We start from the raw sequence: 25,614 nt of genomic DNA on the forward strand, positions 1-25,614 counted from the left end.
ACAGACCCATTCGACTCTTTTCCCTCCCACGATTAGGATTTTCTCCTTCCAGATCATTGGAGTCCAGACACCAGGCTACCTCTGACAGTTTTTCCCAGTCACAGAATGACCCTGGTTTTTGCTTTCTTCCCTTCTTGTCCTGAGTCTTCTTTTCTTGGAGCACCTCACCTGCTAATACCTACTCAGGTCCCTGACACAGAAAACACTATGGTGCCAGCAGCCAGGCGTCACACCAACACTCTAAGCAGAAAGCTGGTTGGTTTTGCGCTCTTCTTGAAAACAAACATGTCCAGTTGGTGCCCCTCCCCGCCAGGCCACCTGGGTTACCATATTGCAGCTCAGGCACCTGCAGAATTCTTAGCCAGGTGTTTCTAGGCTGCAGGTCTGTTTCGGTGTCTAAAATGTGAAGTAGGGGTGTTTGGACACCTTAAAAGTGGGAGCCCCTGTTAAGGGAAGCCCTTGCCCTCCATATGTGGCCTCAGTTCCTCACTGGTGAGATGAGACATTGGACTTGGGATGTAGCAGCTCCCTGTGTAGGTCTGGGTCTCCATCTCGAGTACTAACTATCACTTATTCAGGTCCTGGTATCTACTTTTCACTGGAGAACTATGGCAGTGTTCCCCAACTCCACAGGTTGTCTTCTGAAGGTGGGGATACAGGTAGTTGGTCCAAGACTCTCTCAGCTGATTGCTAACTTTGTGAGTTGGGATCAGCCCCAGCCCAAGTAACTCCAAAGCCAGTTTTCTGTCACACTGCCATGTCCACAACTGCTTCAGGAATAGCCTTTCCTCGTCACTGCAGGTCACCAGCAGATGGCTTGCTCTGAACACAGATACTGCCACCAGAGAAAATGCTGGTAGGCAGCCGCTCGGCGTGCATACACTATGGCTTTTACCTCCCCCTACCACAAGGGTATGCTGATGGGGATGGAGGCAGCTGTGATACCCCACACATGACCCTGAAGCCAAGTGCCAACACCAAGCAGCCACACCAGCCAGCTGGGGCTAGGGGTGAGCTCCAGACACCCTGGGGCTTTGCACTGCTTTTGGCAAGGTATTTTGGGAGTTTGAGGCCCACCCTCCTCTTGGGTCAGTGGCCCTCATCTGGCCAGACACTTTGCTCTGTGATCGGGCGGTTTGTGCCTGCCCCTCTGCTACATGTGTTTGTAGGCCTGTTGAACTGGCAATTAAGGCTCATTAGAGACCCTGTCAATCTTAATGTGCACAGAGCTTGCCTAGGAAAGGCCTCCTGAAAGGCTGGGATGTTGAGCCCAAGGCCTCTGTGAAATTGGTCTCTGCAAATGATTCTAGATGCTTGGTGGGCCACAAGAGAGGTGTGAGCTGCTCTCCCCACACTGCAGACTGCCAGGTCCTGGTGGGCCTATTACCTTTTATGTAATTGAAACCTTCGCCTGAGAGCAAAATTGAAGTTACAGATGGTGGGCAAGTATCAGATGGAGGCCCAGAGTGGGGACCTGACAGCAGGCCACTCTAAGGACAGATGCTGAGTCAAAGAGGAAACTGAGTTGTCCTTAATCTGTGTCGCCCGTCTCTGGAATGTATGGGAATACTTAATTACTATTGACTTGAAGCAAGAGTGGCATTCCCAGTTGAGAACACAGGAGATTTACGTCAGGCTAGAAATGAGTATCCTTCATATAAGCCCTCCCACCCCCAGTGTGAGGAGGGATGTGTGGTTGATGTGTTCTAAACTGAGATCCTCCCGTCTTTGTATAGAGAGAGCCTCCCTGACCTTCCTGCTTGCACACAGTTAGAGAAATCGTTGGTAATTCATTGTATGCTGTATCTTCAGGAAGCTCCCTCTGGCTCCTGAGACCCCTAGGAGATAGTGGTGCACATTTTTCTGTCTCCTGAGTGTGTAAAATAAATCCTGGCCATGTGTCAACCATAGGTGGACATAGCATATAAACAGTAAGCCACCCCACCCCCCAGATTTGGGAGGCGAGAGCTGTACACGCTTTACAAGTCGGAGATGAAATGGGACTTGGATGTCTCCTGGAACTGAGTTGTATGACTGGGGACATCACCCTGCAGCCAGTAAGTTGGTCTGAGTTAGCTGGGTCTTAGTGTCCCCCAAATGTCCAGGTGAGTCCAAGGCCGTCTCACACCCAGGATCCGTTTCCTCAGCTGTTCAGGGAAGACTTTGAAATGCCCCTTGCTCTCAGGGGACACTGCGAACATGCGTTGCCAGTTGCAGATGGCTTTGACTGGTATAATGAGCTTGTTTCCTGAGATTCTGTGGCATGAGAATGGAGATAGAATAGGGCTGGGGGAGCAGTCAGCCAGATGCCTTTCCCTTCCTTGTTCAGCCTGCTTGGGAAGAACTGTGGGCCCCTGGTCAGAAGTGGCCAGCTCTTTGCCCACTGGCTTGTCAGTGGGTAAGTTGTTCTTAGCTATACCCTCTAATGACCTTTCTTGCTCCAGCCCAGGGTGGGCCATGCTGCCCTTGGTGACAAGAGTCACCTCTAGTACTCCCTGAGACTGCAGGGCATGTGACAGAAAGAAGCCTGAGGATGAGTCCAGGAGAGACCAGCATGCTGGAGGCTCTCTGGACTTGGTGCAGACTGCTGGGGGCCATGGAGACTTGCTTCTCCCGCCCTGCTTTACTCAGGGAACACTGCCCAGCCAGTGCAAGGATATTTATGGTCACACTTCTCCCTAAGATACTTGAGTCTTTGGAGATTCACCTTTGACCCTGTGCCTGTCTGGATTACAGAGAACACCCCTGGGCTTATGAGCACCTGGGTTTGCCTTAGTCCACCCCCTCCTGACCGTGACTTGTCTGTTTGGATGCTCTGACATGGTATCCTGGGTTACATTCTTTTTTTTTTTTTTTTTTTTTTAAAGATTTATTCATTTATTATATATAAGTACACTGTAGCTGTCTTCAGATACACCAGAAGAGGGCATCAGATCTCTTTACAGATGGTTGTGAGCCACCATGTGGTTGCTGGGAATTGAACTCATGACCTCTGGAAGAACAGTCGGGTGTTCTTAACCACTGAGCCATCTCTCCAGCCCCCTGGGTTACATTCTTATGCTGGCTCTATTCTTTGTCTGTCTCTGTTGAGCCCCTTCTCCGTACTTAAGCTCCAACCACAGCGCATGCTCATGCTGCCGCCTTTGGGGGTTGCTTACTGCACATGCTGAGGTCAGGGGTTGCATGCAACTGAGGGACATGGGTGAAGAAATGGCTTGGATTCTCAGGGTCTGATGTCCTTCATCCACTTCTACAAGGGAATGTTAACAGGCCTGATTGCGAGGAGCATCTCCTGTGGGTAACCACAACTGTTCTGATTGCGAGGAGACTGCAGCTAGAGGACAGAGTTCTAGAATAGACGTCTAGAGCACTGCACACTGGATGCCTCTGAGTGGCAGGCTTCAGTCCACCTTGATGGGTGAGGTCAAAGAAAGCTGAAGCAGGTGGAGACATTGAAGATGGGTAGCAGAGGGAGGGAGCAAGCTGGGCAGAGACTTCATGGGAGCAGATGCACGACTATGCCTTAAACCTAGGCACTGAGCCTAGTGTTGAGTCCACAGTCCCGTGCCAGGCAGTAGCAGGCAGCAGGCACATGCTCAGTTCTCAGATGAAGATCTGCAGTTAGTCACAGCATGGAAAAACATTGCCTTGAGAGCCTACAGCGTGGGGCCTGCTGGCCTGAGGAGGTCCTGCTAGGTCAGGAGCAGCAACCTTGCACATGGCACTTTTCTGTCATCTGCCTGTGACAGGGATGTGCCTGTCGAGAATCCCAGCTCCTGGTCTTCCCTAGACCCACTTTCTCTTTAAAACAGCAGGACAGCGTTCCTTCTCAGACGTCAAGGTGCCTATGGGTGAAGAGCACTTCCTGGCTTCTCAGCCAGGTGGTCCTCTGTGGCCTTTAAGGGATGGCCTGAGGCTGCTGAAGAGGAGGCATGCGTCATTCTCAGGCGTATATCTAAGAGAAAGTTAGGCTCCCATTGGTTCCTATACTCTCTCCATCCCAGAGACTCCCCAGAGCACCACAGGCCTTGCAAATCTTCCCCAGTTAAAGGGCTCTTAACTGTGCACAGGGCTCTCTTCCCCTTCTGTGTTAGTGTTTCAGATTCCATCGCTCCAAAATGCTTGTCGCTCAGCAAGTCTCCCAAGTCCCTTTTTGCTTGGGGTCACTTTCCTGCCCTACCGTTGGATTTTATGCTGCTGAATGTGTAGCTCAAGAGCCTGTGACCAGGAGGGTCTGATGCTGTCCCCTTAACTTAGATTCTACATTTTGATTGATAAGTTTAAAAACAAGAGCATAAAAGTGAATTGGAGAGAGCTAGGCGTCTTCCAAAGACCAGAGGCAGAAAGTCTTTCTTCTCCAGGGCTGGCAGACTCCGTCCTGGGCAAGGAGTGCCTAGATTGTCTCATAAACAGGCTTGATTTGGGAGACAGGTAAAAGCATTTGGTAAGAGTATAACATGCTCAGTCTCCTTCCCCGGAATGTTTGAACTAGGCCAGGAATGTGGGCTGGGCAGCGGGAGGCAGTTAGTTGTAGGAGGAATTTGGAATTGGGATGCCTGAAGGAGCCAGGGCTTTACCATCTCCCTGCTTCCCTTTAAAATCCATGTGAAGCTGAAGAGATGGCCCAGTTGTTACGAGCACTAGTTGCTCTTTCTTTCAGAGGACCTGGGTTCAAGTCTCAGTACTCACGTGGTAGTTCACAACTGCCTTTAACTCCTGTTCCAAGGAGTCTGACGCCCTCCTCTGGCCTCTGCAGGCACTGTACATACATGATGCACAAACACAACACCCATGCATGTTAAAAAGTATTTGCCAGGAGTGGCACATGTTTTTAATAGCACCTGGAGGCAGCCTGGTCTACAGAGTGAGTTCTAGGACAGCCAAGGCTGTACAGTGAGTGTGTGTCAAAGGAAAGGCAGTGTGTGGGGAATGTGGCTTAGTTAGTGGAGGACTTACCTAGTTAGTATGCATAAAATCTTGGGTTCAACCTCCAGCACTGCATAAATTGGGTGTTGTGGTGCATGCCCATAATCTCAGAATTCAGGACAAAGAAGCAAGAGGCTCACGTGGTCAGGGTCATCCTTGGCTACATAGGAAATCCGAGGCTGACCTGGGCTACGTGACACCCTGGCTGTTTTGTGGTGACTTGGTCTTAGCTGCTTAGCTGCTTGGCACTGGCATTGATGAATGGGTCCCAGTTGAGCATGGAGCTGGGAGAAGCTGGTATGACCACGATGCTCCCTCCTGGCCCACAGGGTATATGTAATTTGTATGTGGTGGGGGGCAGGGCCTCCACAGAGTGCTGTGAGCTTTGGTCAAACTCTGAGAATCCTGTCCTGGGTGACACAGAGATAAGAAAATTATCTAAGCCATGACCATGAAATGTTCAAGGTCTAAAACTGAGCCAGAGCTTACCGACTGCCTGTGTTGGTGGAACCCTAAGATAGAGAAAAGGGTGTGGGGCCACACTCCCGCTCCCTGAGCCTGAAACCCCGTGCTGCACCATGAGTATAACTCAGCAGCTTTGGAGACCATAAGCCGGTCCCGATCTATTCATTTATGTTGTAAAGAGCCGCATCCCCATGGCTTGTCCAATGCTTTGTCTGTGCTGGGCATCTCATCCCCATTTGCTCTGGGCCCTTAGTCACCAGAGCACTAGCCCACTATGGGAGCCATCCAGGGGCAAGGCTACCTTTCCAGCTGTCTCAAAGGCAGGTTGGTGACTCACTTAGCATTTTGAAGTTGGGAAGGGATTTCTTATGTTTCACATGTACACATAATGGTATTAATAATGACCCTACAGGGCAGGGTATTCAAATGAGGTTTATAGTGTCTTTCAGTGAAGAACAGAGGTGGGGCCTGAAGAATAGAGGATCTGGGGCCACACCCTGTTATGTGTGCTGGGGTCCTGCTTGGTGGGTAGTGGGTGCAAATAAGCACTGCTACTCAGTCTCCTTCCCTGTCCTCCCAGCCTGACAGGGTTGGGACAGCTTGCCTTGGCCTTCTGTGACTTGCTGTGGTGACTTGCAGGGGCCATTCTCACACTTGCCTTGGTGGTTTCTTGCTGCAGAGCTGTGTGCAGACCCCCCTCCTGTTTTCCTTATCATTCCTGTCATTCTTTTTTTTTTTTTTAAGATTTATTCATTTATTATATATAAGTACACTGTAGTTATCTTCAGACACACCAGAAGAGGGCATCGGATCTCTTTACAGATGGTTGTAAGCCACCATGTGGTTGCTGGGAATTGAACTCAGGACCTCTGGAAGAGTAGTCGGGTGCTCTTAACCGCTGAGCCATCTCTCCAACCCCATTCCTGTCATTCTTTTTTTTTTTTTCCTTTTTTTTTTTTTTTTTTTTTTCAGAGCTGAGGACCGAACCCAGGGCCTTGTGCTTGCTAGGCAAGTGCTCTACCACTGAGCTAAATCCCCAACCCCTTTTCCTGTCATTCTTGTGTTGTCCCTTGACCCCTAGCCTCACCTAGTGTCCTCAGGTTTCTTTCCTGCCCTGGCAGTCCTAAGATGGGTGTCCTGTTGATATGCATCTTCCCATTTCTCGCCTGTTCCCTGGCTGGACCATGCTGTCAGAGAACTGCAGTATATGTTTGTCTGTGGTGGTGGCAACTTCGCCACCTCACCCTGTGCCTACAGCAGGCACTTGGTACTTAGTATATGGAAAGAGCTTCTCGAAGGGTGCTGTAACCCCCAGTTCCTGGTTAGGAGGCTGGCGATGGCAGAGCAGGGTTTGGACCTGTGTTTGATTTCTCATTGTGTACTTTGTTCCGATGCTGGCATGTGTACCTCTAAGAACACTCTTGTTGCTTTCATTGTTTTTTAAGAGCGTAACTTCGGGGCCTTGAGAAAAACAGAAGAATCAGGTTGTAAGCAGAGCCCCCTGCTGGCCATTGGGGTCTCTGGCACCCACCCCATTTGTCTGGAGTGGGACGAGCCAAGACTCTCCCCAGTCACGGGCTCGCCATCACTCATGTGCACCGAGTGGACAGGGTCTGCTTTCGATCCTTATCTTTCCAGTGGCGGGCGCTCAGCCAGCAGGCAGATCAAAAGATGGAATGTGTTCATTTGGCCATTATTTAAAAAAATCAAGGTCCAAAGGTTCACTTCTGAAAGGCAAGGGCGCCAGGGATTAGATTATCCTGGGAGTTGAGCCACTCCAGCTTTTGTGTGTGTGTGTGGTTTTTTTTTTTTTTTTTTTTTTTTTTTTTTTTAGGGTCCATCTCAAGTTTCTTTTTCTGGTTGAACAATTTTTTTTCAACATTAATAACTAATGGAGAAGAGGAAGAGGCAAAGTGGAACCATATGACAGTGCACACAGCCTTGCTTGTGGCCGGAAGCTTCTGATTTGTGTCGCTTTCATGAGATCAGCTGTTGGGTTAGATAGTAGGGAAGTCCGCCATTTGGGCAAGAGCAGCGCTGTGATTTATCTCTCAACCCAGCTGAACTGTGTCCCTGTGCCCTTCCTTAGGCACTGGCTACTGGCCTGTATGGCTTGGGGCAGCTTGTTTCTTAGGCCCTGTGTGCCTCTTTAAAGTAAGGGTCTGTAGGCCAGCAGGATGGCACAGTGGGTAAAAGCATTGCCACCAAGCTGAGGACCTGAGTTCGATTCCCAGGTTCCATGTAGTGGAAGGAGAGAACCAACGCTCACAAGTGACCTCTGACCTCTATATCTACGCTATGGCATGGGCACCTTCCTCAAAGAGTGAGTGAGTGAGTGAGTGAGTGAGTGAGTGAGTGAGTGTAGTTTTAAAGGAAAAAAACCAGTCCTGGTGATGAGTAGTAGACTGGATCCCATGGTGACAGACAGTCCTTGGTGATGGAGGTAATAGACTGGATCCCACGGTGACAGACAGTCCTTGGTGATGGAGTTAATAGACTGGATCCCACAGTGAAAGACAGTCGTCTTTTTAATGGTTTATCATCACTGTTGTCTGGTTTTTCTATGTTGCCTCTGTGGATCCTGAACTCAATCATTGAGTCATGTGATCCTTCTGTCTCAGCCCCTGGGTTAGTTTGACTACAGGTATGTGCCACTGTCCTGTCTCTTGTTAAAGCTTTCTTTGCTGTGCTTGGACTGAACCCAAACCCAGGTGAGAATAGTAGTTCCTGCCGCTTGGCTAGTGGCTTCCCTCTGAGCTCTCTGTCCAGAGTGAAGGCAGGGCCTGTCCCAGCAGTGGTATAGCGTTACTATTCCAAGTCACTGGAAATTAACTTGAAGCCTCAGCAGCCTGATTTAGCCAGCACCGTTGGTGTTAGATGGACGTTCTATACAGAAGCTAATGATGGCGGGTAGGTCCTGTGGCAGTGCGGAGAGCAGCCAAATGCACAAAGTAGACTTGGGTGGCTGGACCTGGTCATTCCGCTCATTTATTGCTGCAAACTCAGGATTCTGACACCCTGAAGAGTGACACAGCCAGGGGCAGGAGTGATTGATTGGCTCTCAGACCTGAGCAGCCTCTTTTCTCTGGTATGCGCTCAGGCAAAGACCCTATGCCTACTCCCCTGGGACCCAAGCTTAGATTGAGAGCCCTCTGCAGCCGACAGGACATGGTGCTTGCCTAGGGGGTCCCCTCATGACTCCCTGGGCACAGCGTTGACCCGGGAGATGGACACAGGCAGGGAAGAATAGGCCCTGCTGGTGGTGTTAGGATAGCCAGCTCAGGAGCAGTCACAGTCCTTGTGCCATCCGTCCATGGGACTCCTGGGGAGAAATGGGAGTCTGGGGTGGGGCTGAAGGAGACATCGGAAACGTGGTGGAGTTTTAGATTGAACAAATAAAGAGCTGTCCTGTGTAATTAATATTCGAGGCATGGTCAGACTGGAATGGTCTTCCTTGTGAATCTGAAATTCACATTTAACTCAGCAGCCTACAGTTTCTGTACCACCAACTCTCAGTGGGGAGGGTTTTTATACAAACTAGCATGTTGAAGAGACAGCTAGTAGGCCAGTGTTGGGAAGGTGGAGGGTGGGCAGGATGGGGGGCAGGACTGACACATGGTGTGTATACACACACACACACACACAAACAGCAGGACTGATACATGGTACACACACACACACAGAGCAGGACTGACACATGGTACACAGACACACACACACACATGCACACACACACACATGCACACACGCACACACGCACTCACGCACAAGCGTCTGGGGCAGCTGCCATACTGTATAGTCTGTACTTGTTTCCAGTGACAAGCATAGTGTCCTTACTCCAGACCAGATTGTCTTTGATCAGAAGAGGAACTGATGCAAACAGAACTTAAAAGTATGGCCCACATTCAGAACGTGTCTTTCAGGGACCTGAGCAGTCAGAGCCAGCCAGCCGTGACCCATCCTAGGTACTTGTGTGCTCTCAGGCACATCCTGTGTCCTGCAAGATCTCTGTAGCTTTCCACGGTGTGCTGCCACGGTGGGGCTCAGTTGAGTGTGTGTTCTTCTGTGGTTGCTAGGGACTTGTGGGCTTGCACAGTCCAGGGTCAGCCCTTCAGGGTGCCTCGTCTCCGTGGTTTGCCTGGTTCTGTCTTCCTGTCGTTGCCGTGGAAGGCTGGGCTTGGGCTTCAGTGTGGTGTGAGGTTATTTGTTCCTTTTGCTGCTTACTTGAGACTCTGAGAATTGAACTGAGGACCTCATGCACAGCAGGCAAGCACTCTACCACTAAATCATCTTCCCAGATGTCTAGTTCCTCTTAACTCAAGGTCTTAAGTATTCGAGTATGCTTGAAACTCACTCTACAACCCAGCCAGTCTTTGGTCTTAGGATCCTCCTGCCTCAGCCTTCCAAGTATTTAGGCTTACAGAACTGTGCCACCAGGCCTGGTCACAGTGATGTGGAACTCATGGACTCAAATCTTTGTCTTCTCTCAGCCTCCTAAGCTTCTAGGATTACCAGTGTACATAACCGTGCCAGCTAGAAATGGAGCCTCTCCTGGCAGCTCCCATTGTCTTGCCAGCTTGGCTGGCGAAGGAGCTCTGTCTTCCCAAGCATCCCTCAGCATCTGCCATCAGAAGCAGCAAGGTGCACTGAGGTACAGAGGGCTGGAACTGCTACCCAGTATTAGCAGACAGCCAATAGAGTCCACACAAAGAGGACTTGACAACTGCATGAAGACCCCAGTAGCAGCCCAGTGGCTCGAATGGATCCTTGGTGGCAGGCTACAGCACGAAGGGTAGCACACAGCTGCCAGAGTCATTTCACTGGGCCAAAAAAATACAGCAAGTGCCTCAGACCCAGCTAGGGTGTCCCAGGTGGAGGACCTAGCTATAACTGAGCTGCAGTGGGGGCTGGGAGGAGCTTGGTACCATTGCTGCTCACTGTCCTTAGGGACCAGAGTGACAGGCTGAAGGAGCTTGGGAGTCACCTAGCCCAGGATTGGATTTCTGTATTCCCTGCTGACTGTTGATGTGAGTCTTGGGCAGCTTTAATGACTCGGTCTCAGCTCTGTAATCTAGAAGTCCTTGGTTACCCACTTCATGCCCTAGTCTGAGCGTTTAGGCCAAGAGCATACTTTGTGATACCTGGCTTCACGTCCCACAGGCATTTAGAGGTAACAGAGAGGGGTGTCGCCAAAGCTAACTTTGGAAATGACCTTGCCTGTTGGTTGGGTGAGTGCACAGGTGCATGTGGACCAGGTTCTGAAGACAAGCACACCATGCTTGGGCTGGAGGTGTATGCTTCTCCTTGGGGACCGATGTATGTGTAAGAGTTGGACCATCCCATGGAGCAAGAGGTGCTTCAGTGCCAGGTAGCACTTTGTACACTGGACTGTGATGTGGATGGTAGCATGCAGCGTCAGAGCCTGGTTGTCCTAGTAGTGCTGGCCTTTGGGAGGGACACGTGATCTGAGCTGCATGGCCCCCTCTGTTAGCAGCCCCTCTTCTGGTAAATGATGAGGCTCTGAGATGAGAAAGTCAGGACGCGGAGACAGTGTAGAAATGACTCGAACAGAAAAGCATCCACTCTGCCAGGATCCCCTCCTGGAGACCAATGTTTGTGTTGGGAGGAGGCAGCCCTGGTCTGCTCCCCCAAAGGCTGTGGTAGGAATTGATTGACAGCACCTTATGACTTGTTCCAGCCCACCAAGCTGGGCCACCAAGCTGTTTGCCCTCCGCTCTACAGGTGAGTGGACTGTGCTCTGTGTGGAAAGCGTGTGGACATCCACCTCTGTAACAGACACAGCCGGCTAGGAACGGCCTGGTAATGCTTGGCCTGAGGCCTGGAAAGAGCTGGAAACTCCACCCGGCCGGCATGGGAGCCTGTGGGAGTTCTCCAGAGCCCCGTTATTCTTTGAGTTCTTCACATTCCTGTGTATTTGAAGTGTTTGCCTTCTTCTCAGAGCCTGAGCTGGTATTTTGTCCACCAGAGACCAATACCCAGCACACACATCCTCATACTCACAGACCACCCTGGTGGTCAGGTAATTAAAGCCACACCCGGCTTTGGAAAGACTGCGTTGGAAGTCACGCTCCACAACATCTCATGGCCAGGTTTCTTTATAGAGAAACATGGTTGGTGTTGGGCATATGTGGAGAGTAACAGACAGATTCCGAATTTTGGCAGGGCACTACAAGCCAGATGTTAACCTGGTCCTGAATTGGGGGTTATTTTAATGACATTTCTCCATGTCCTCTCTTTCTGCCAGGTCCCCAGTCTGTGTGAAGATCTCCTGTCTTCTGTTGACCAGCCCCTGAAAATTGCCAGAGACAAGGTGGTGGGCAAGGACTACCTTTTGTGTGACTACAACAGAGACGGGGACTCCTATAGGTGAGCTCCCACATTGTAGCGCTCACCTCACAGCATGGGTAGCCCATCCACACATCTGTTTGTCCTTCTTTCTCCTCCTCTCAGCTGTCCATCTGACCCACTAACGGGCATGTGTGGGTACCTTCCTTGAGCATCAGAGAGAAGAAGGTCTTGGTGCCGTACAGTCTAATGGAAGAGCCGTGTGGTTTCAGGGTCAGCTGCCCCGATAGGGTGGTGCGTCCTTCCTTCCTTCCCTTCTCTTTTCCTTTGCCATCACCATGTGGCCAGTTGACATTGGTCCCTACCCAGGAAAACACGTCTAGTAGCTGATGAGTAGCTGTGCTGTGATGCAGACAGTCAGTTCAAAGCTGGCTGGGGGCCTTAGAGGAGCCTAGAAGAATCTGTGGTCCAACTCCAGAATGACATGGTGTAGGACATGGTCCTGGGTTAGATGTTTTTAATAGACTAACTATCTATTTTGAGATGGTCCCACTATATATCCATCCCTTGCTGGCCTGGAACTCCCTTTGTAGACCAGACTGGCCTCAAATGCATAGAAGTCCTCATGCCTCTGTCTCCCGGGTTCTGGGATTAAAGACCTGTGCCAACACACTTGGGATCATTTGTTTCAAGTTTCCCAGTGTGAGAATCCCAGAACACCGCAGGACTTCCTGGGGATGAGCACACTGGGTTTGGGCTTATTAGAGACCACACTACCAGGGTTCTTTTTGGAGAAACAGGGAAGGGGACCAGGAAGAGCAGTATGGACTCTCAACCAGCACTGTTCCTACTGGGAGCAATGAGACTTTGGCAGTGCCTTGTCATCTCTGTCATTTCTACAGAATAGAAACTGTAGTGGTCATTCAGCCAGCACAGCATACAGAAGCATCGTGAGTGTTACCTGTGTTGCAGGTACTGCTCACAGCTCTTTTCTGGAGTCTGTTTTGTGAGGAATGCAAACGGCTACTAATGTTAGGCACGAGCATCAGTCATACAGATTGCAAACATATTGCTACAGAGAACAGAGCAAGAGAGAGAGGCAGGGTGGATAGCCAGTGGGGGCTTGGTCACAACTGTGCTCTAGAATGAGTTGTGGAGTCTGCACAAGTTAGGAACTTCCTGGGTCCCCAGCCCTCGGTGGAGGTAAGCTCACTGGTGTCCAGAAGGCTATGACAGCAAAAGAAAGGTCAGAGGCACAGCAGGGCCTGTAGAATAGGGGCCTTGAAGGCCAGGCTGATGCTCTCACACACTGCAAGTATGGGGTATCCTTTGTTTGAAACTAAGAGAAGGAAAACTGGCGGTGGTGGTGGCCCCTTCTACTTCCAGTGGAGGTTAGTTAGGGAATGGCAGGGCCTGAGCCTGGGACTGAGGACAGATGGGTGGAGCTTGGAAGCAGAATGACAGCTGGGAGGTATGGTCGCTGTCTGCAGAAGGACAAGTCCTGACTCTGAATGTGGAATGGCCACTGGGCAGGTGTGGCATGGCAGGTCTGAGAGCTGGCACCAGGCAGGTCCCCAGCAGGTGCACAGGGGCAGCCCTTGAGGAAACTTCTGTGAAGGTGATAAGCAAGCCTGCCACAGGCCACAGTGAAAGCCCTCACGAGGCATTGGCTCCATTCGGGCTTTCCTGGGAAAGATACCATTGAGACTCAGTAGCCACTGGTTCTGCTTTGTTTGTTTTTAAACCTGAAGCTCCAGGTAAGAAAGCTGCTGTGCAGGAGTGCAGGGAAGGACAGCATGAACTCCAGCTTGTGCACCCCTCCCTCAAGGGCTTCAGTCCTTCCAGAGTACCCTTAGGCCCCACCCCTGCTCCCCAGACATCAGAGGGGTTCGGGATGGGAGCCTCACAGGGGAGCAGAGGGTAAGGAGAAAGCTTGACTCCCCTCTCCCCTTCTGGATCTGAAACTTCAAGGTCCTCTGATTTTCTCCACACATTTCCATCCTGTGTTTGATCGTTTGCTTAAATAAGATCCTTATGGTGAGGCCGCTGCCAGCCGCGCTGCTTGAACCCTGTTAGCTGAAACAAGAAGCCTTCTGGGGAAATGAAAGCCCTGGCTTTTGAAACCCAAGCATTCCTGTCCATCTGTCTTTTCTCAAATGGCCCCCATTTAAGCTCTTAAATGTGTTCTGAGTGCCCCTTCCACTAAGAATATTCTGGGTAATGTTATGATTTTTCCCCTAGCTACAATTACCCTGGCTCCAGGCCTAACGGCTTGAAATGCCGTTGTAGTCTGTGAGGCAGGAGGAATGTGTAACACACTTACAGACCTCTTAGGTCTGCGTGTGATGGGTGCTGTGTCCTAGCGGGTCGCTTTGTTTTTAGTTTTGCTTTAAAAACTTTAACCACATTAGCGTGTGTGTGTGTGTGTGTGTGTGTGTGAGAGAGAGAGAGAGAGAGAGAGAGAGAGAGAGAGAGAGAGAGAGACTTATAGAGGTTAGAACCTGAAGGAGCCAGTCCTTCCACCGTGTGGGTCCTGGAGATGGAACTCAGGTTGTCAGGCTTGGCAGCAAGTGCCTTTGTCTGAATTATCTTGCAGGCTCAGGGTTGCCTTTTGAAAAGAGCCATGGGCTGGGTCGTCTATGCCATGTGAAGGAGATGGCGTGAAGAGGGGACTTGCCCTACTTACAAGTAGGCCAGGAGGTTCTCAGAGGAAGCAGGGTGGGTCCAGGTCACAGTCCTGGGTTCTTGCCCACTGTCCCACAGTGGGAGAGCCCAGCCTCACTGACGTGTAAGTAGTGCAACTGCCTGTACTGACCTGTCAGCTGGCCTTGGAGCTTCTCCTTCCTTCCTGTCCTCGCCGTCCTCCTGCCTTTGTGTTTTGGAGATAAGGTCTAGTTATATAGCCCTGGCTGGACTCAGACTTGACCTTCCTGCACCCGTCTCACAAGGGCCAGGACCACAGCCACGCACGGCCACCCCAGCTCCCTTTGACTCCCTGTCTAAGGGAGCCTGTGGAGTTTGTCAGAGTGCTGTGAAGGCAGACACCCCACAGACCCTCTTTGTCAGAGTCTTGAGCTAGTGCTGGTCTTGGGGTCCTGTTCCCCCAACTCTGTTGGGAGTAGTGGGTGGGCTTGAACTTGAACCTAGGCACCTAAACAAGGAAAGGTTTCTAAAGGCTGTGCTCAGGCTGGAGAGGTAGCTCAGCGGTTAAGAGCACTGGCTGCTCTTCCAGAGGTCCTGAGTTCAATTCCCAGCAACCACATGGTGGCTCACAACCATCTGTGATGGGATCTGATGCCCTCTTCTGGTGTGTGTGAAGACAGCCACAGTGCAGTCACATACATTAAGTAAATAAATATTTATTTATTTTTTTAAAAAAGGCATTTCTTTGGATAAGTGCATTTGTAGCCTGAAGCCCTACACAGCAGCTTGGCCCCCACTCTATGCTTTGCACCGTCCCTGAGAACACTGTACCTCTACAGCCACCCTGAACACCTAGCTTCCTTTCATTGACTCACAGCTAGACTGGGAACCAGGAAGAGACATCTGTGTGGACAAGGTGGGGGGTGAGGGGCCTTGAGCATACTTTTCCTCTCTCAATGTTAATCCCAGAATGAAAAGGTGTGGGCCTTAATGATGCCTGGGAGAAAGGAAGGCCGCATGAGTCCCTGTGGTAGGAACTTCCGGGCATGTTCATCCTCACGGCATAGGGCTTCTCTCCAGGTGCTCACACCTCCTCCCCTGCCGTAGACTCCCTCACTTGTTGAAAACTTCACTTTATTGTCTGTGTGGATGTTTTACATGCATGTATGTCTGTGTACTGGGTGCACGCCTTGTGCCTCTGGACACCAGAAGAGGATGGTGGATCCATGGAAGTGGAGTTACAGGATGTGAGCTGCCATGTGGGTGCTGGGAATCAAACTTGGGTTCTCTGGAAGAGTAGCAGTGCTCTTAATGGCTGAGCCATCTCTCCAGCCTCCCCCAACCTCTCTTGTAAGTTCTTTGTGAAGATGCAGCCTGAGCTCTCCACCCTTGGGAACTAACAAGGAGACCTTAAAACACCTCCCATTGCCTTCGGTGACTGAAAGTTCCCCTGGTGTGGCGAAAAGCGTTTTTAAAACGCAAGTCTTTGGGTTGGGTCTCTTTACATCACATGGAGCCAATGCCTCGTGAGGGCTTTCACTGTGGCCTGTGAGCTTAGGCCCGTGTATTGGGAAGGGGCTGTGTTCCTTAAGGAGCCAGGCACTCCATTTCCTGGTGCCCAGGCTTACTGCCTGCTTCTGTAACTCATAGCCATCTTCTTATTACTTAGTGTCTGAGGCCTGAGGAGCCTCTAGCAAGTCAGGGAGGCGAGGGGCACCAGCTGACCACTTTGAGCACAAAGGAATCAGGGAAGCACTAGTATTTGTGCTGCCTGCCATTCTCTCTGTTGGTTCCTCGAAGTAGCCCACGCTAGCAAATGGCAGCCTTGTTTCCCGCAGGAGGAAGTGAGGCGTGGAGCTCAGGTGTTCGCTGCATTGGTCTGCTGGCCTCTGAGCCTTTGCTTTGTAAGACTCCCAAAAGCCTCCTTGTGACTTGGCCCTGAACTTCAGGCCGCTGAGCTGGGGCTGAGTGTCTCTGGGATGAGTCATAGAGCTGTCTCCTTCCTTCTTTCCTTGCAGGTCACCATGGAGTAACAAGTATGACCCTCCTTTGGAAGATGGGGCCATGCCATCTGCTCGGCTCAGAAAGCTGGAGGTAGAGGCCAACAATGCCTTCGACCAATACCGAGACCTGTGAGTGGCTCTGCACGCTAGCTCTGGGGGCTTTTCTGGGGGAGAATCGTGTAGGAGAGTTTGCCTGGGCTAAGCTCTCTTCCTTGGCTCTACTGCCTGGTCACGTAGCTTGCTAAAAGTTAGAGCTACCTGATGCAGACATGACCATGTTACTCTGTTACGGTTCCATTGTGGCAGGTAAGTGGGAGAGCACCTACTGTGTGTCTGACACAGGGTAGGTATTTTGCACTCTATCTCATATCTTCGCTCTTTGAGTAACAGTAAGGTTTTGGATGCCACAGTGGCACAGTCAGCATGAAGTGCTCACACACAGAGAATAAGGAGTTTGTCCAGGCCAGGGGCAGAACTAAGACTCAAACACCGCTGATCAATCACAAACACACGGTTAAAGTGTGGCCTCTCTGTGAAGCTCAGGCTGACTGAATTTGTGACAGGTGTGTGAGAACACAGCACAGCTCTTAGCCACTAGAGCTCTGTTTGACCTGGAGCTCAGGCCCGTGCTGACTGTCCAGTTGCCACGGCACAGTGAACTGAGGTCTCATGCAGTCTTTTACCCTTCCCTCCTTCCTTTCTTCCTTTGGTGCATGTGTGTGAGGGATGCATAGGTGTGTTTGTGTGTGCGTGTACATGTGAGTGTGGGTGCATGCACACATGGAAGTCAGAGGTCAGTCCTGAGCGTCCTCCACGGTTGCTCTCCATCTTCCTGAAGCAAGCTCCCCGTTCGGCAGGCCTCACTGGCCATCAAAACTCGGGTCCCCATGTTTCATCCCCATGAGTAACTCAGTGTGCCTCTTTCAGCTCCTTTACCCTCTGATTTTGCACATCACCATGGCCCATGAATACTAGGCCATTTAGCTGGGACTCTTTTGAGGAAGGGCTCCAGGGAAGGCTGTGCTCAGTCAATAGAATCTCATTTTAAATCAAGTTCTGTACTGGATGTGTGGTAGTACGAAGTCAGTTCAAATCCCCTGTGTGCGACAAGGGTTGACACTCCCGGGAAATGCCACATCAGGTTTGCAGGGTGCAGAAGGCTGAGCTTGGTTTTGCCTTTTTGTATTTGACCTTACAAGATGGGAAACTCACCTCTTAAGCCCTGAGATGGGTGGGATTTGACCCTGCATCTCTACATTGCTCAAGCCTGGTCTAGCATAGAGGCAAGAAAATTGAAATGAGAGAAACGGTGCCCCTGGAGTTCGTGGGCTATGGGCTGCTCTCTCCGGTCTTGCGTCAGTTTGCTGTGACACATTTGGGGGAGAGAGGTTCCTTCTCAGTCAGACAATGGTCCTCAGGAAGCCACCAGCATATGGTCCTAAACATTTCAGTGCTCCCCAACACACACACACACACACACACACACACACACACACACACACACACCTTGTCTGCATAGCATCTTTGTCTCGGTGCCCTGCATGGTGAGGCTTTTTACATTCGAAGCCTTTTAATGAAAAGTTACAAGGTTCGCTTGAGGAGGATGCAGAGATCGAGAGAGCTGGGATTCAAATCTCCTACAGTTTAACATCTGCACAACCATTACTCTCTCAGTTAAAATGGGGTTTTGTGTCTAAGGGGCCTCACGTCTCCTGCTTTGCCCTTTTGGGGACCGCTCCTGCAGTGGTGCTAAAAGCCTGCTCTGCCTTCATCTGCAGTCCGCTCTCCGATTCCATCTGGCCATAAAAAAGCAGCTTCAAATAAGTGAGTTCTTAACCCGGATGTCCAGGTGGAGGCAGGTTTCGTGTTGCAGTGATACTGAGAGTAAGACAGTGGTCATACGTCACTAATCGGTGACCATGAGTGTGGTCACTTACAGGAATGAATTGACACATTCAGACGTACAGAGTAGTTCACTAGCCAGAACGTGGCCAAACCAAGGGGACAGTGTCATCCTGCTGTCCTTTGCTTTCTGTGGCTGTGATAGAACACTGACTAAAGCCAACTTGGGAGGGACCAGTTTATTTGTCTTGTGGGTTGTCGTTAATCACTGAGGGAAGAAGCAGACCATGGAGAATCGCTGCTTACTGGCTCTGTTTTTGTGGCTTGCTCAGTTAACTTTCTTACATAAGCCAGGACGTCTTCTGAAGGGTGGCACTGCCCGCAATGGCCTGGGTTCTCCCACCACTTCCACATCAGTCATTAATCGAGAAAATGTCCCCCAGACTGTCCTGTGGGCAGGTCTGATGGAGGCAGTTCCTCAGCTGAGGGTTCCTCTTCCCAGGTGATGACTATGTTGTGTCAAGTTGATAAAACCTAATCAGGACAGATTGTCACCCAACTCCAGAGTCCTTCCTTCATATAGATGCATATATGCAGGCAGCAGGTATGGGGAGAAGAAACAGTAGCAGACATTTTTTTTTTCTTTTCTTTTTTTCGGAGCTGGGGACCGAACCCAGGGCCTTGTGCTTACTAGGCAAGCGCCCTACCACTGAGCTAAATCCCCAACCCTAGTAGCAGACATTTAAGTAAGTCGGTATCAAGTAGGGGACAGCAAAGTAGTGACTCACTCACTACCTTTCCAGGAGGCAACTCTAGAACTGAAGACTAATGTCCAAAGTCTGGGTAGGCAGAGGAGCTCTGGTACCAGTGTTCCCAGGCTGCCACCCTGGACGTGCACACACCTTGTCTCTGAAATCAGAAGCAGATTTGAAAGCCTGTTATATTTCATAGCCTTGCACAGCTTTGAAAATGTCTCACAGACACCTTAGAACTTTCTGGAAAGACAGCCCTCACCGAGTGTCGGATGGAAGTGGGCAGTGCCTCTCTGCAGTGTGTCTCGGGTCTCCACATGTGAAGCTGCTCCTTCAGAGCCCATGGCGACCGACGGCCCAGCCTCATCCAGTCCTTTGAGGCGGTTTAAATTTGGTTGCAAGGGTGGTTCTGAGTAGTCATAGGCATGGACACCTGGGTGTACCTCCCTCAGTGAAGTGGTTCTCACGTCTTTGGGCTGCCATTGAGGGCCAGGTCTAGATACAGACCACAGCCTGCCCTCTGCTCCTCTGGCCCTGCTTGTCTCCTAGCTCAAGCAAGGACACTGCCGTGAGGCTTGGTTGGCCACGATGGCCAGAAACTCTCTTCTGTCACTTAGTAAGGCTCTAAAAGGGTAATAGGATGAACCCTTCCTGCTCCGGGTGCCCAGAGCTCCAACTCCTGCTGGGCCAGAAGAGGGGGCCAGTACAGATGCTCTTAGGACAGGAAGGTCCCCCTGTAAGGGCAGCTTCTCTCTGTGTGACTGGAGTCAAAGCTCACTGCAGGGAAAGTTTGGGAATTGTCACATGGGTCCTACCATTGACTATCATCAGAGGCTAAGGAATTTCCCAAGAACATATGAGAGGACTTACATGAATGGATCCACCCCATTTCTGGAGCAAATATTAAGAAAAAAATATATTTTTTTTCTCATTTCTTAAGTACTGTAGTTTGCTCAACCCCCATTCTCGTCCTCGGGGTGTTTGTGTAAGTCAGTGGCCCTGGAACAGGAGCCTTCCTGCCAAGGCTTTGGAGCAGAGGTCTCGGGTATGTAGGAGACCTTGGTGTGGCCCTGAGGGGTTTTCCCGTTGTTGCCAGGGTGGTGCAGGGGTGGCAAGCCATGTCTTTCTCTCCTCATTGCTGCTCCTTCCTGCCACTGTCCTGTGCCACAAGAAGACTTGGTTGTCGCCCTGTGAGAGAAGCTATGGAACTCTCTGGGATGACTGCACTTGCCTTTTCTTCATGTTGGCAAACAGACCAAACACACAGGTCCCTCTGGGAGGAGACATCCTACCCAAGTGCCAAACTGTCTTCTGACAGTCCAGGAAGCAGTCTGGCTTCAGGTCCACTGGAAATACACGGATCTTCAAACAAAGCCACCCCTTCCTGAAGGAAAAGGAACAGTTGAACATCTGGCACCTCTAAGCAGGCCAGGCCCCTGCTGTTCCCAGGAAGGCTGAGTAATTGAAGCCACTGTGCCCTGGGTGGGGTCTGTAAAAGCAGACCTGTCTTCAACTTGTGACAGTCCCCAGTATTCAGAATTCTTGGATGATGGTAAGGTATAGAGTAGAGACCTAAACTCAAGCCTTTGACTACCTTCCTAGCATATGAGGGACTTTGATGGTCCTTGTGGAGAACACCGGGCTTCTACCTGGCATATGAGGAACACAGGGGCTTCTGTGAACCACAGGAGACTCATGCTTGTGTACTCTCCTAATACTGGGAAGGCCGTGCTGGCCCTACATACAGGAGTCTCAGTACATTCCAAACAGAATGTAGGGGTCCCGACGCCATGGCTTAGCTGCCCATGAGACCATGTGTACAGCATCAACACTGTGTGCATATGGCCATGGTCACCTGCTGTAAGCCTGTGACCTTGTCCTTATTCCTAGAAGCTCTCTTTAGAAGATGAAGGAGTGGGCAGGAAGTGTGCTGGGCTGCCTCAGCCCAGACCAACTCTTTCAGAGATGGGGTGTTCAGTGCCTCCCTGAGGGTTCTCTGCCATGAGACCCAAGGAGAGACTAGATTCTATCTTCAGGCCCCAGCTTTGATCCCGAGTCTGTAAAGACCTTTGACTTTGTAGGGAATTGGAGGTAATCACCCACACATGGAATCTGTCTGGGCGGAGTGCCGGCTGGGGCCAGGGTGGCTGCCTTGCAGGCCCTCTGGCTTGTATCTCCCATGGGGGTTTAGCGCACACGCAGGCTTGTGACCATTTCCCAATTAGGGATAAAGGGCTAGGGCTAGCCGTGCGCAAGGTGGACATGGGCAAATAGGACCTAGGGACCAAGGTGGGGTGCTGTCTGACTGCCTTTGAAGTCCCTTGGTTCCTACTTTCCCTGCTCCCTGTCCCTCCCCACTATACCTCTTCAGCCTTCCCTTCCCTCCATCATCCCATCCCCACTCCACCCTCATTTACTGTCCTGGGCAGGATAATCCCAATGATTTCCCCTTCTTGGAGACCTGTGACAGCAGTGCCCAGACAGCTAGGCTTTGGATAGAGCTGGTTTGTGACACTGCACAGGAAATGCCAGGTGTGCTCGAGTGAGGTGCCAACTGCTCTAGGTACTTCAGTCCTGTCACTTCTACTCTCCCCCAAGTCCCAAGGAAGTTTTCTGTCTTCAGTGGTACAGCCAACCCCACGGAGAGAATGCTCGAGAGCAAACTCATGGACCCGTCTTGTCCACCTTACAGTCAGAAGGTCAGCGCATGGCCTGAGACCTCACTCTGGGGAGGAGCTTGGAAGTGAGCGCTCCGGTGCGGGGCAGTGGCTCCTCACTGCTGACGACAGGGCCTTCTCGCTAGCCAAAGCAACCACAGGAGGCTGCTAGGAGCCCAGCTTCATCTCCTTGATCTTTCAGGTTCTCAGAGAAGACAGGGACCTGCCCTATTCCAGCTCTCTGTTTGGATCTGGGCTGGCCTCTGGTTCTGCCCCAAACCAGATGTTCTGACTGAGAAGGGGGGCTGGCACCACTGGCCTCTGGAGCTGATTACTCCCATCTGGACCAGACATCTTGCCCTGTGCTCTGCGATCCTTGGCTCTTAGCTCAGAGCAGATAATACCTTCAAACATGCGGTTGCAATTTATTGGCCTTATAAGTTAATTTTAGGGGGTGTGCAATTGATTGAAATCAAAACTTAATGAAGGCCAGAGTCTGGGGGTCCTGGATCAGTGTGGGAAGGAGCCCTGTGTTCTTGCTTTGTCTGGGGTCTGAAAAGATCTTCAAACGCTATAATTAGCTTTTCTAATCAACCCTGCTTTCCTGGAAGAACTTTACAGAGTAAACCAGGGTTGATGTCCCTGTGGCAGTCCCAGAAGCCCAGGAGCCTCTGCAGGAGTAGTCGGGGTGCTTGGTAGATGGCCTTTCCAGGCTCCCTAATTCCTGTTCCCAGGATTTGACATCTAAGCACCCCTGGCCCAGCAAGGAAAGGAGGGAGAGCAACACATTTGTATGCTAAAGCCTGTCACCTTAGTGTCCTAGAACCCCAAAACTACATTCCCCTGGGCTGTGTGCTGTAAGGTACAGCCCTCCTGGATGGCACTCAGGGCCCACTCCTTTGGGACAGTTGGAAGTGACAGAGAGAAGTTCCCTGGGGAAACCCTGCAGAGTTGAGAAGCCATGTTGGAGCTGAGGATGGCCTCCTGTCTCGAGGTTCAGGCACCACTGTGAAATCATCATCCCATTCCATGAGTCCATGGAGGGTGTGCTGGGGGTCGACCTGGCTCCTCTCTACCCTTCCTCACTGAGTAACTTGGGTATAAAGTTGGCTTCCCATGACACACACTTAACTCTGCAGTTACCATGTAGAGCCCTTCTGAGTGTCTGAGAGGGGTATGGGGCTATTTCAGTGGTGGCCTTGTCACAGGGACAGCTGTGCATCAGTGCCACAGGCCAAGCTGTGCTTAGCCAACACCCACATAGCAAGGCATCAAATAAATGTCTGGGAGCTAGAGTTAGTGATTCTTGTGAAATCTCCCTTGGGGTACAGCGAGGACACAGGCAGGCACTGATGGTTCCTATCATGGTAGCTGGAGCGGCTGTTCAGCAGTCATTTATAGAGAGCATCCCATGGTCTAGGCCAGGCTTTGTACATTCAGCCAAGATAGTGCCAGACCCAGCCCTGCCTCACATGGCTCCCACCCAGTAGGCTGAAGAAGCAGAAACAGGACCAAGACAGACAAATGGGCAGATGCCTGCACCATCTTGTAAGTACTGAAGATGAGTCACAGTAGATTCTGAGGGAATAAAGAACAGGGACGTGCTGGAGAAGGTAGCTGACAGACACATCAGAGCAGGGACATGCCAGAGAAGGTGGCTGACGGACACATCAGAGCAGGGACGTGCTGGAGAAGGTGACTGACGGACGCATCAGGGCAGGGACGTGCTGGAGAAGGTGGCTGACGGACGCATCAGGGCAGGGACGTGCCGGAGAACAAGCTGGGGTGATCATCAGGTCTGCCTTGCATAGGTGGAGAGCTGCCAAACAGGCTTGAGGCCGTGGGCTCTAGAAAGCCTGCTGGTTAGACCAGCCTTGGCTGCTGTGAGTGTGAGTCCTTGGACTCTGGGGCCAGCCTACTATTCCCTAATGAGGTGTAAACTGTAGAAATGTCTTGTGCAGAAGTTACACATCCCTTATAAGATCCTGAAGTCTCATAGCTGTTAAAGCAGTGTTTTCAACCTGTGGGTTGTGGCCTCCTCAGCAAACCTCTATCTCCAAAAGTTTTTATATCACAATTCATGGAACAGTAACAAAATCACAGTTTTGAAGTAGCAATAAAAGTAGTTTTATGGAAGTCTGAGGACCACTGTGGCAAGGGACACACAGGTAAACTCTGGCCACCTGGGTCCCCAGCCTTCTCCCTCTTCCCATTCTGATGTCTTGGCTGTGAGTATAGCTCTGTACTGGGCCCTGTGGCCCCTCCTAGCACATCCTTGAGCCAAGGCATTGCATAGCCGTGAAGCAGGCAAGGCGACCCACGATTGTGCTGAGCAGTGGAGAAGGCATGGGCCTAATTTAAGGGCAGTTCTAAACAGAGCCGGCAGGGAGAGGTGCATGGTCCCATGGGCAATGGCTCAAGGCGGGCTTCTGAAAGGCTCCATGGCCCTGGCATGTGGACTGGAACAGAAAGACCCAACAAAGAAAGACTGACTGGCTGGTCCCAAGGCTCCGGCTCTCCCTCCCTCTGGCCAAGTGAGGTGTGTAATTCAAGGCCCTGTGCTTTCCAGTAACAGGACTGCCAGCCCAGGACCTTGGTCTTGTGTTCAGAGCTCCCACAACAGGCTGAGGAGGAAGAGGGAACCAAGTCAACATGAGACAATGGAGAACATGCAAGAAAATAAAATTCTAGACCTGGTGAGACCAGCATGTAACAGTAGCCCTCTCCCTGTCACTTCACATAGGTCTTCAGCTCTCAAAAAGCATCTTGCCTTGTGGGAGCGGCTAAGGACCCAGGCCCATGGCAGTTGAGTTGTTGTAATTGAGTGGGAAGATGGGTTAGTGAGGACCCTCTGCACCCTCGGAGTGGATTGAGCTCTCCTGGGGCTCTCCGACCTGCCTCCCCTATCTCCATCCTGCTACTCTCAGATGGGTCTCCACTGTGGTTCCCAGAGCCCCTGTAGAATGTACCATTACACCTCCAGGAGACTCGTGTTGATGAGCTCACTCCCATTCCCATCGTCTGGCACCGTCGGGGATTGGTCACCTTGGTGTGTAAGCATTGTCTGAGTTTCATTGTGAGACTACAGTGGGGGATTGTGTGCATTGTCTGAGTCTCATCTACTTGTAAAAAATCAGATGGAAAGCAGGAGTATGTGGAAGGGCAGATCGTTTATGAACATGATCCCTCAGAGCCAGCATCAGGGACTTTGATTCCGCCCAAATTCTGGGTTCCTATAACCATATGGCATTCAGTCACGCTCAGGTTTCTGCGGTTCTGCATGCTGGAATAAAACATCTCTGGATGGCTAGCTCCCCCACTGTCAAAGCTTCGTCTCTGCAGAGTGCCCCACTCCCCTGGCCAGCTGCCTTCGAGGCAGTCGACAGGCGGACAGAGCAGTGGTTGCTTGGAACAGGTGATCAAGGATAGAGTCCCATGATGCTCCTTGAGGCAGGGGCTTTCCTTCCCGAATTCCCTGTAGAGGTCTAAAGTGGTGTTCCCTGGCTCCTGAGCCACCAACAGGTTCCTTGCCTGCTCTGATTTTCTGGTGGTTTTCATGTGTACATTGAATTACAGCCTGAAGGTTGTATGTCACTTGCCTGCAGGTGAGATGTTCCACGAGGCCAGTCAGTCTGGTGCTGTGGGCACAGAATATAAGCCTTAACCCAGTCGTTCCAGACAACCATCCCAGCCTGTGGCTTACACACAGTCCCGATCTTTCTGGCATATAGTTTGGTTTGCTTGGGGTTGTATGTATGAGAGTTCACACATGCACAGGCTCATGTCCTCTTGTATATGTGTAGGGAAGCATGCGTGGAGGCTAGAGGTTGACATCAAATGTTTTCTTCTATTAATCTCTACCTTATTTTTTTGAGACAAAGTCTCTAATTAAACCTGAGCTCACTGATTAGCTAGCCTGGCTGTCCAGCGAGCCCACACTACCATGGCCAGCTTTTTTATGTGGGTTGTGGGAATCCCAACTCACATGTTCACGCTTACATAGCAAGCACTGGGTCCACT

General features: G+C 51.1%; 1 protein-coding gene across 7 annotated transcripts in view; it reads left to right on the plus strand.

The window, feature by feature from the left end:
- The window catches only part of Capzb (capping actin protein of muscle Z-line subunit beta), a 100,005-nt gene that overhangs the window by 53,932 nt on the left and 20,459 nt on the right, over positions 1–25,614 (plus strand). For all 7 annotated transcript variants that reach the window (XM_006239177.5, NM_001005903.1, XM_006239175.5 and 4 more), the window contains 2 exons: positions 11,657–11,778; positions 16,359–16,472. In XM_006239177.5, coding sequence (XP_006239239.2) covers positions 11,657–11,778; positions 16,359–16,472 — 236 coding nt within the window. The remainder of the gene's footprint in view (positions 1–11,656; positions 11,779–16,358; positions 16,473–25,614) is intronic.

The sequence above is a fragment of the Rattus norvegicus genome, chromosome 5, assembly GCF_036323735.1.
Source record: "Rattus norvegicus strain BN/NHsdMcwi chromosome 5, GRCr8, whole genome shotgun sequence".
In the NCBI taxonomy this organism is placed as follows: domain Eukaryota; kingdom Metazoa; phylum Chordata; class Mammalia; order Rodentia; family Muridae; genus Rattus; species Rattus norvegicus.